The sequence below is a fragment of the Oncorhynchus mykiss genome, chromosome 5 (assembly GCF_013265735.2).
Source record: "Oncorhynchus mykiss isolate Arlee chromosome 5, USDA_OmykA_1.1, whole genome shotgun sequence".
Lineage (NCBI taxonomy): Eukaryota > Metazoa > Chordata > Actinopteri > Salmoniformes > Salmonidae > Oncorhynchus > Oncorhynchus mykiss.
In genome coordinates this window covers 12,519,041-12,531,122 of record NC_048569.1, presented here as the reverse complement: position 1 = coordinate 12,531,122, position 12,082 = coordinate 12,519,041, and the positions used below count along the sequence as shown (strand labels likewise).

Here is a 12,082-nt window from a genome sequence, read left to right as displayed (position 1 = left end):
TTGAATGAGTAGGTGTGTCCCAACTTTTGACTGGTACTGCAGATGCAACTTCATAGAATAATGTTGCTCAGAGGAAATATGCATCTCAAAATAATACCTGTTTTGTATTTAGCCGAAGTCGAGTCACGCTTCTGCGAAAGCATCAGAAAAGTCTTTAATTTTCCCTTCTGAAGTTGCACTTAATCCCCAAATAAATACTAATAATTTCATGAAAAAGCTGTTTAAAAACAGTCATGTTAGCGCTCACTAAAGGCCACTACACACTTTACTCAAACGCAGCGATGGAGCGTTGTTTTTGTGCGGCTCAAATTTTGGAACAGACCGTACACCTGTCGCTCTGTTTTGCCTAGGGTGTGTAGGGCCCTTAAGGGTTAACACTTCCTCATGTGGGAGTGCACACACCAGAATGTAGAAGTTCCAAGTGTACTACGCACTAAATGTGTAAATGTGACAATTCAAAATCTTGTCAGTACTGATTGTCACTCTTGTATGTTGCCAATTTTCTCTTTCCTATCTCCTCTAGAATCCTCCCTTCTTTGCTCTCCAGCAGGAAAGGAAACAGCACCCATCACACATGCACACACACTCATCCATTTCCCACTGAGAAAATAGGAAAATTCCACATTCCGAAATATGATTGAATTTCCCTCGACAGTGTGTCCTTGAGGAAACAACAGGAGAAAAGGGAACATGTCTCGCTCCGATTCCCAGGTTTTCCTCCAAACGTTAGCCCAACCATTTGGTTAATGCTTTAAAACACGAAGTAGAAGACTAGACTATTGTTTGATTGATTACGCCAAAGCAAAAGCTCACCGGGATAAAAGTTCCAATAACGTTCATAATTATGCTTTCCTATGACTGATTATGCCAAAGCAGGTGTGAGTCAAATCAGGCGTTCACCAGGATCAAGGTTTTTTACAGTTCTATCAGTAGCATGAAGGACACTGCTTCATTGGTTCTCAAAGGCCAAAGACAATGGGATGATTCATTGATATTCGTGCTACTGTCTGTTCAATAGGCTACATTGATGAGTGAGGATTTCTTCTAAAAAAACAAGTCCTTTGTTTTGTCATGTTGACAGATGCTCTCTGTGTGAAGACGGTTGGGTGTTGGTGGTCGGGGGAGGTTGTGTGTGTGTATGTGTGTGCGCGCTTGTGTGTGTTGGTTCAACAGCTTGGGTCTACAGTTTTGTCTACACACACAAACACGCTGGTTGCTAAACCAAAATAATACCTCCCCAACTGCTAACCCTACACTAATACATCACATTTTACTAGAGCCTACATTTAGAAATCTTCTGAACTCTCCATACACCTCACCCTCGCCCCCACCCCTGCTATTGATCTACACATAATCCTAATTACACCCCCCCCCCCCCCCCCCAATTCCAAAATAAAAAAAACTTTACACACAGCCGAGTCAGCCAGCCCAGCCCCTTCCCATACCCAGCAGAGAGAAGATTAAGATGAAAGACTACATTGTATTAACCCTCCTACTCACATTGACAAAAGCAGCTCTCGCATTGGCAAGCTGCTGGGAGAAAGGTATTCTACAGAGGAGAAAGGCAGAAAGAGATAGTAATGGAGAGAGATAGAAATAGAAAGGAAGAGAAAGAGAATGGTAGAGAAAGTAGCAGAGAAAGACCGAAATAGAGAGATAAAAAAAAAGGGGGAATGAGAGGGAGATATCAGAATACTTCACAATGCCCCCGGAGAATTATAATCTACAATCTAGATTCTATTCTTATGGCAACCCCATCATGGTTGTTAGTTTAGCTCACATTCACTTTCTGTTTAATATAGCTCTAGGACAGGGAGCTCCTGTAAACGCTAGCCCCTGTCAGGAAGGAACCTACAAGATGGGATTGTAACAGATAGAGAGGCATGGGAGGCAATGAGCTTCACTTTGTTAGGATAAGAGTCAAGAGATTATGATAATGAGTGGGAGTGAATTAAAGAATGGATGGATGGACGGATGGATGGACGGATGGATGGAGAAATAAATGTACCCAAGCACTATCTATCAGTCAGAGATGTAACCATTAGGCAGAAACAAAATGGTGGCATGCTAACAACCCACTTAACCAATCCAAAACATGTTACTGATTGCTCTCTGCATCAGAAAATGAACACCACCAAGCGTCCAGACTACAGCCACTGAGGCCCTCTCCTAAAACACACAACGATGGAAACAGATTGTCATAACAAATCCATTCTGATATATGACTCCTTTGAGATAGATTATTATTGTATTTCATGAGGAAAGAGAGATCGATCAATTAAATCAATCAAATGTATGCGCAAAGACATTTTTAAATTAGCCGTTGTTTCAAAGTGCTTTACAGAGGAAGTACTTAAATTGAAGCTGTGCATCAGAAAGAGACAGCCAGATGAAGAGGGAGAAAAATAAGGAATATAAACTAGTCATTCACTTATCCATAAGCTCATGGGTGCTTACAACCCAATAAGAAAGGTACAGGGAATATACAGCAGATATTATAGAAGGAAATACTACACAACAAGCTCGACCAACACTGGTCTAAGAAGGATCCCCAAAACTGCCTGCATCGCATGGGTGAGCTACCATTTTCTATCCATGATGTACTTCTATGCTTTTACATTGAAGCCATTTAGCGGACACTCTTCTCCAGATCAAATTCAAATCAGGGCATTGATCAGGGAGACTTTTGCAAGTCCACCATGCACAGGAAAGACCTTATGATTTCCTCCTGATAATATATGTCTTTTAGGAGACACTTTTATCCAAAGCGAATTCCAGTCATGTGTGATATATTATTTACGTATGGGTGGTCCCAGGAAAACCAAGCCACTATCCTGTCATTTCAAGCTGCATGCTCTACCAACTGAGGGTAAAACACGGGGTCAAATGTGGTGAAACAGGGGAAAGGCTGTATTCTGAGGAGAGGGCACTGAGAGGTTGGCCCAGCTGTGAGTCCCTCAATAAGGCCCGGGGGATTTTACAGGGCTCTGTGGAGCCGGGATGACCCCAGGCTACCCCCGCACACACACACACACACGGTAGCACCACGTAAATACTGCCTGTGTTGCCTGCACAAAAACCTTTTCCAGATGGGCTGCACAGACACAGGCCGCAAATAAACTGCCCCCTCTCCTCCCTCTGTATTCTGCCGTCCTTCTCTTTCTCGCTCTCAAAAAAGTCTGACATTCATGTGTGTTAATATGAGCTAATGCAGGTCCTGTGTGGCTCAGTTGGTAGAGCATGGTGCTTGCAACACCAGGGTTGTCGGTTTGATTCCCACGGGGGACCAGTACGAAAATGTATGCACTCACTACTGTAAGTCGCTGTGGATAAGAGCATCTGTTAAATGACTCCAATGTTAAATGTACTATAGACACAATCACAAAAGCTTCCTATCTCCACAGCGCCAAGCCCCACCCCCCAAACACACACTTTTGTTTAGCTCAGCAGAAAAGCTCCACAGCAGCAGTTGCAAATCTTTTGACAGTCATCGCTAAGGGGCTTTTCTTATCCTGACATACTGTCGCACGGATAAAGTAATACTACTGCGGAAGCTACCGGTATGTTGACAGAATTCTAACAAATCCTCTTACCACAACAACAGTTTTACATTATATTTCCAAATTTGATTAGGAAAATGGAATGACTGACCATCCTAAAAATCTAAATCCAAGAATTTGGTTCAAATCTACAGTTCACAAGAAACAAATCACAGTTTTCCTACAGACAACTATAGGCCCATTCTCTAATACCAGATCGAAGTTCACTGAAAGCCATGATAAAATCAGCAATGGTATCAGATACAAACACAAAACAAGCTAAATCATTACTGTTTAATGTCCTGTAGTCTCAATCTCCTGAAGAGCACACACACAGACACATGCATATACACACACACACACACACACACGCACACACACACACACACACACACACACACATACCTTCCCATGTATCCATTTCATACTGGTCCTAGTCTGCCAGTGAGTCTCCTGGCCACCATCCACACTGGTAGTGCCGTATCAAATATATTTGAAATATATATAAAGCCACTATATCACTGTTGATACTGCATCCTCCGTGGCAGATTCGGCTTCATGACTCCTCTAGGTGCTTTTACCCTCTCTCTATCCCTCTCTCTCTGTTCCTCTCTCTCGATTTCTTTCTGTTTGCTTTCTCTTTTTGTTTCTTGCTCCTTCCCTCTCTCTGTCCTTCTCTGATCAGTTCTCTGAGGTCTCTGTGGCTTTCTCACCCCTGGCCTCGGCAGCTAGGCCGGCCCCGAAAGGAGGAGGGGGTGGGGTTGGGAGTGGTGGGGGAGGTTTACAGGCCAGTTAGTCATGTGACCTAGTGGACCCTACCCTATGTCATGTCTTGGGTCAAAACTCCAGCACTTATTTTGAGGAGGGGTTTGTGTGTGTGTGTGTGTGTGTGTGTGTGTGTGTGTGTGTGTGTGTGTGTGAGAGAGAGAATTGTTATTGTTTATTTCAGTTTAGTTTATTATCTACTTCACTTGCTTTGGCAATGTTAACATATGTTTCCCATGCCAATAAAGCCCTTAAAAAAATTAATTGAGAGAGAGAGAGAGAGGAGGGGAGTTGGTTATCTGAGTGGTATTGAAAACCTTATTTTCTCTAGAACAATGCCCCACCTTCACCCAAATTCCCTTTCCCTTCCCCCGTTCCTCCTCCCACCCTCCACTTTTTACCTTCAGAGGGGGGCTTGGAAATGTGTGAGTACTTTAGGCCAAACTAGAGACCAACAATCAACACATTGAGTCATTAGCGAACACACAATGATCAACATCCAATGATGAGGTGTAAAAAGCTTTTTAATTAAGTTTAATGACGGCTAAACACATATTAACTAATTCTGCTAAACACATATCAACTAAACCTGCCAATGTATTTGGCCAATCAAAGTGAGATCGTAAAGTATGTCTACAAAGAGTGTTATTCAAGAGCTATCCTTGTAATGGTTAGATATGACTGCACTGCTGGAGCTAGGAACACAAGCATTTCACTACACCCGCAACAACATCTACTAAATATGTGTATGTGACCAATAAAATGTGAGTTGAACTACTATCAACACAGAGACACTTCTCCAGTAGGTAAAGCCCAACGTTACTGTCAACCCTACTGTCTTGAACTTCTACACACCAGTCAGCCACACTGATAAGAAAGGCATTTCACTGTGCTTGACATTAAAACCTTGAAAAAGAAAGACTTTCCATTAAAATGCAGAGAGAGAGAAAGAGGCTCAGGAGGAGAACAAGAAGAAAGGGAAGGAAAGGGGCTAAAATGTTTTGAATGTGACACTGGTGACATCAAAGACAACCGCTTATTCTGCATTTCCCAAAATAATCCATTGTGCATGACGTGCATAGTCTTGGTTCGATTCCTTTTCACAACATTTCTTTAGTCATAAATATGTAAGTTAATGTCTCCAAACTACAGTACTATGGATATTTAGAAGGCTGCTAAGCCAAGAATGTAATGTTATGCCCAAAATGTAATGTAATGTAAAGCCAAGAATGTAATGTAAAGCCAAAAATGCAATAATTTACAGATGCTGTCATTCAACCCACCAAAGTTTTTCATGTTAAACAAAAAAGACTAATGGACATGTCACAAAGTCAAACAACGGTAATCTTTTTGACATTCGTCAACGAGTTTTGGGCGGCAGGTGGCCTAGCGGTTAGGAGCGTTGGTCCAGTAAGCCAAAGGTTCCGATCCCTGACCCGAGTAGGTGAATAATCTGTCGGTGTGCCCTTGAGCAAGGCACTTCACCCTAATTGCTCCTGTAAGTCGCTCTGGATGAGACCGTCTGCTAAATGACTAAAATGTCAACATGAGTCGGTTATAATTCAAATATGTTTTGCAGTGGTGGTGGCAGTATGTCACAGTACGCAGCACCATTATGCCCCACTAAAAGTATCTGATTGAGTGATTTCTGAAGGATTCCAATCCCCCTCATTTGTTATGAAACCAAGGATCAAATGAGTTTGAAGATTACTATTGTCCCTTTGTCCCATTTGTATGTGCGTGTGTGCCTTTATGGATTCATTATGGCGAGCGGTGTGTGTGTGTGTGTGTGTGTGTGTCTCTGCGGTGGCGAACCCTCGGTGGGAGGCCAGCTTAGCGCGGGCGCTCTGTGTTGTCGTACTGGAGAACCGCCTGACCTTAATTAACTCATATTTAATTAATCACAAACTCCAATGACGACCCCCACCATATGTCGCAGCGGTAACAGATTAACAAGGGGGAGAGTCTCGTTAGCCGAGGCATCTCGTTAACAAACAAGAGTCATTGGATTGGCTTTCCCTCCACAACTTTCACCCTTAACAGTCAAATCAGATTTCCATAAGCCCAGTGAAAAGGTTTAGGGAAAGAAAACTATTGGATGAATAGCAGTGTAAAAAAACTGCAATTTACCCTGCATCAAGGAGACATATCTACTATGTTCCATTCCTTTGTGATTCTGAGTGACATTCATAACAACTTTGGTACATATTCTGTCGGTCTATACAACACATTTGTGATATTTACTCCCTTTACCCCACTAAAGCTCATTTGTTTTAATTGGTTATGCATACCCTCTTCATAATGCCTTATAATGCACGACATAAGCTCTAATAATGCATTTTGCCTAGCTCAAAAGGCAGTTTAAATGTCCTTATAATGCATTATGAACAGTGTATTCATAGGAAGCGTCTCATTTTCATTAATTTAGCCTCTTATTTGACCAGTGCAAAGGCTAGGGCCCTGTTTGAATACTATGAGAATGCATCCTTCCTCCCTTCCTTCCTTAAAGAAATACCTGATTTGACATGGCTGGCTTGGTGAAAGCTATATGACAGAAGAACTGTTGTGTTAGATCAGCGATTACATCAAGGAATGGGAGGAAGGAAGGGTGTGTTTTTATCAAACAGGGCCCAGGGCTGGTTTGGTAGGTCGACGCAGGGTCGTCTCTTCCTCCTAGAACCCCCAGGAATACTTTGCTAGCTAGCCTGCCTCATTGTCACGGATGAAACAACGCCAATGTCCCACAGGCCACACTTGACCCCGAGTGACCGCCTCACCCCAGCCAACAATGACAAACAACCTGACCTGCCATTCAGAACGGTGACCTTGAAAGTGATAGTGAAGGGTTAATACCAGTGATTGTCCTAATGTGAGTGTTCCGTCCCTCAAAAAAAGGGTCAAACAGACAAACCAAATAACTACCATTATAGATGTATAGATGTAGCCACCATTATAGATGTAGCCACCATTATAGATGTATAGATGTAGCCACCATTATAGATGTAGCCACCATTATAGATGTATAGATGTAGCCACCATTATAGATGTAGCCACCATTATAGACGTAGCCACCATTACAGACGTATAGATGTAGCCACCATTATAGATGTATAGATGTAGCCACCATTATAGATGTATAGATGTGGCCACCATTATAGATGTGGCCACCATTATAGATGTAGCCACCATTATAGATGTAGCAAACATTATAGATGTATAGATGTAGCCACTATTATGAATGTAGCCACCATTACAGATGTATAGATGTAGCCACCATTATAGATGTAGCCACCATTATAGACGTAGCCACCATTATAGATGTAGCCACCATTATAGATGTAGCCACCATTATAGATGTAGCAAACATTATAGATGTATAGATGTAGCCACTATTATGAATGTAGCCACCATTACAGATGTATAGATGTAGCCACCATTATAGATGTAGCCACCATTATAGACGTAGCCACCATTACAGACGTATAGATGTAGCCACCATTACAGACGTATAGATGTAGCCACCATTATAGATGTGGCCACCATTATAGATGTAGCCACCATTATAGATGTAGCCACCATTACAGATGTATAGATGTAGCCACCATTATAGATGTATAGATGTAGCCACCATTATAGATGTATAGATGTATCCACCATTATAGATGTAAAGATGTAGCCACCATTATAGATGTAAAGATGTAGCCACCATTATAGATGTCCATTATAGATGTAGCCACCATTATAGATGTCCATTATAGATGTAGCCACCATTATAGATGTATAGATGTAGCCACCATTATAGATGTAGCCACCATTATAGATGTAGCCACCATTATAGATGTAGCCACCATTATAGATGTAGCCACCATTATAGATGTATAGATGTGGCAACCATTATAGATGTAGCCACCATTACAGATGTAGCCACCATTATAGATGTAGCCACCATTATAGATGTATAGATGTAGCCACCATTATAGATGTAGCCACCATTATAGATGTAGCCACCATTATAGATGTATAGATGTAGCCACCATTATAGATGTCCATTATAGATGTAGCCACCATTATAGATGTAGCCACCATTATAGATGTAGCCACCATTATAGATGTAGCCACCATTATAGATGTAGCCACCATTATAGATGTATAGATGTAGCCACCATTATAGATGTAGCCACCATTATAGATGTAGCCACCATTATAGATGTCCATTATAGATGTAGCCACCATTATAGATGTATAGATGTAGCCACCATTATAGATGTAAAGATGTAGCCACCATTATAGATGTATAGATGTAGCCACCATTATAGATGTATAGATGTAGCCACCATTATAGATGTATAGATGTAGCCACCATTATAGATGTAGCCACCATTATAAATGTAGCCACCATTATAAATGTAGCCACCATTATAGATGTAGCCACCATTACAGATGTAGCCACCATTATAGATGTAGCCACCATTATAGATGTATAGATGTAGCCACCATTATAGATGTAGCCACCATTATAGATGTAGCCACCATTATAGATGTATAGATGTAGCCACCATTATAGATGTCCATTATAGATGTAGCCACCATTATAGATGTAGCCACCATTATAGATGTAGCCACCATTATAGATGTAGCCACCATTATAGATGTAGCCACCATTATAGATGTAGCCACCATTATAGATGTATAGATGTAGCCACCATTATAGATGTAGCCACCATTATAGATGTAGCCACCATTATAGATGTATAGATGTAGCCACCATTATAGATGTAGCCACCATTATAGATGTAGCCACCATTATAGATGTAGCCACCATTATAGATGTAGCCACCATTATAGATGTCCATTATAGATGTAGCCACCATTATAGACGTATAGATGTAGCCACCATTATAGATGTATAGATGTAGCCACCATTATAGATGTATAGATGTAGCCACCATTACATATGTAGCCACCATTATAGATGTATAGATGTAGCCACCATTATAGATGTAGCCACCATTATAGATGTATAGATGTAGCCACCATTATAGATGTAGCCACCATTATAGATGTATAGATGTAGCCACCATTATAGATGTAGCAACCATTATAAATGTAGCCACCATTATAGATGTAGCCACCATTACAGATGTAGCCACCATTACAGATGTATAGAAGTAGCCACCATTACAGATGTATAGATGTAGCTACCATTATAGATGTATAGATGTAGCCACCATTATAGATGTATTGATGTAGCCACCATTATAGATGTAGCCACCATTACAGATGTATAGATGTGGCAACCATTATAGATGTATAGATGTAGCCACCATTATAGGTGTCCATTATAGATGTAGCCACCATTATAGACGTATAGATGTAGCCACCATTACAGATGTATAGATGTGGCAACCATTATAGATGTATAGAAGTAGCCACCATTATAGATGTAGCCACCATTACAGATGTATAGATGTAGCCACCATTATAGATGTATAGATGTAGCCACCATTATAGATGTAGCCACCATTATAGATGTAGCCACCATTATAGATGTATAGATGTAGCCACCATTACAGATGTATAGATATAGCCACCATTATAGATGTATAGATGTAGCCACCATTATAGAGGTGTAGATGTAGCCACCATTATAGATGTGTAGATGTAGCCACCATTACAGATGTAGCCACCATTATAAATGTAGCCACCATTATAGATGTAGCCACCATTATAGATGTAGCCACCATTACAGATGTAGCCACCATTACAGATGTATAGATGTGGCAACCATTATAGATGTATAGATGTAGCCACCATTATAGGTGTCCATTATAGATGTAGCCACCATTATAGACGTATAGATGTAGCCACCATTACAGATGTATAGATGTGGCAACCATTATAGATGTATAGAAGTAGCCACCATTATAGATGTAGCCACCATTACAGATGTATAGATGTAGCCACCATTATAGATGTAGCCACCATTATAGATGTATAGATGTAGCCACCATTATAGATGTAGCCACCATTATAGATGTAGCCACCATTATAGATGTATAGATGTAGCCACCATTACAGATGTATAGATATAGCCACCATTATAGATGTATAGATGTAGCCACCATTATAGATGTAGCCACCATTATAAATGTAGCCACCATTATAAATGTAGCCACCATTATAGATGTAGCCACCATTACAGATGTAGCCACCATTATAGATGTAGCCACCATTATAGATGTATAGATGTAGCCACCATTATAGATGTAGCCACCATTATAGATGTAGCCACCATTATAGATGTATAGATGTAGCCACCATTATAGATGTCCATTATAGATGTAGCCACCATTATAGATGTAGCCACCATTATAGATGTAGCCACCATTATAGATGTAGCCACCATTATAGATGTAGCCACCATTATAGATGTAGCCACCATTATAGATGTATAGATGTAGCCACCATTATAGATGTAGCCACCATTATAGATGTAGCCACCATTATAGATGTATAGATGTAGCCACCATTATAGATGTAGCCACCATTATAGATGTAGCCACCATTATAGATGTAGCCACCATTATAGATGTAGACACCATTATAGATGTCCATTATAGATGTAGCCACCATTATAGACGTATAGATGTAGCCACCATTATAGATGTATAGATGTAGCCACCATTATAGATGTATAGATGTAGCCACCATTACATATGTAGCCACCATTATAGATGTATAGATGTAGCCACCATTATAGATGTAGCCACCATTATAGATGTATAGATGTAGCCACCATTATAGATGTAGCCACCATTATAGATGTATAGATGTAGCCACCATTATAGATGTAGCAACCATTATAAATGTAGCCACCATTATAGATGTAGCCACCATTACAGATGTAGCCACCATTACAGATGTATAGAAGTAGCCACCATTACAGATGTATAGATGTAGCTACCATTATAGATGTATAGATGTAGCCACCATTATAGATGTATTGATGTAGCCACCATTATAGATGTAGCCACCATTACAGATGTATAGATGTGGCAACCATTATAGATGTATAGATGTAGCCACCATTATAGGTGTCCATTATAGATGTAGCCACCATTATAGACGTATAGATGTAGCCACCATTACAGATGTATAGATGTGGCAACCATTATAGATGTATAGAAGTAGCCACCATTATAGATGTAGCCACCATTACAGATGTATAGATGTAGCCACCATTATAGATGTATAGATGTAGCCACCATTATAGATGTAGCCACCATTATAGATGTAGCCACCATTATAGATGTATAGATGTAGCCACCATTACAGATGTATAGATATAGCCACCATTATAGATGTATAGATGTAGCCACCATTATAGAGGTGTAGATGTAGCCACCATTATAGATGTGTAGATGTAGCCACCATTACAGATGTAGCCACCATTATAAATGTAGCCACCATTATAGATGTAGCCACCATTATAGATGTAGCCACCATTACAGATGTAGCCACCATTACAGATGTATAGATGTGGCAACCATTATAGATGTATAGATGTAGCCACCATTATAGGTGTCCATTATAGATGTAGCCACCATTATAGACGTATAGATGTAGCCACCATTACAGATGTATAGATGTGGCAACCATTATAGATGTATAGAAGTAGCCACCATTATAGATGTAGCCACCATTACAGATGTATAGATGTAGCCACCATTATAGATGTAGCCACCATTATAGATGTATAGATGTAGCCACCATTATAG

The 12,082-nt window shown here is 40.4% G+C and overlaps 1 protein-coding gene across 3 annotated transcripts in view; it reads right to left on the bottom strand.

The window, feature by feature from the left end:
• LOC110523216 (nuclear receptor subfamily 6 group A member 1-A) overlaps window positions 1-12,082 on the bottom strand; it is a 189,677-nt gene that overhangs the window by 29,464 nt on the left and 148,131 nt on the right. The window contains exon 1 of one of the 3 annotated variants that reach the window (XM_021601717.2): window positions 3,945-4,217. The exons of the other annotated variants lie outside the window; for them this stretch is intronic. Coding sequence (XP_021457392.1) covers window positions 3,945-3,960 — 16 coding nt within the window. The 5' untranslated portion in view covers window positions 3,961-4,217. Of the gene's footprint in view, window positions 1-3,944; window positions 4,218-12,082 lie in introns of those variants that run through there. 3 annotated transcript variants of the gene reach the window in all.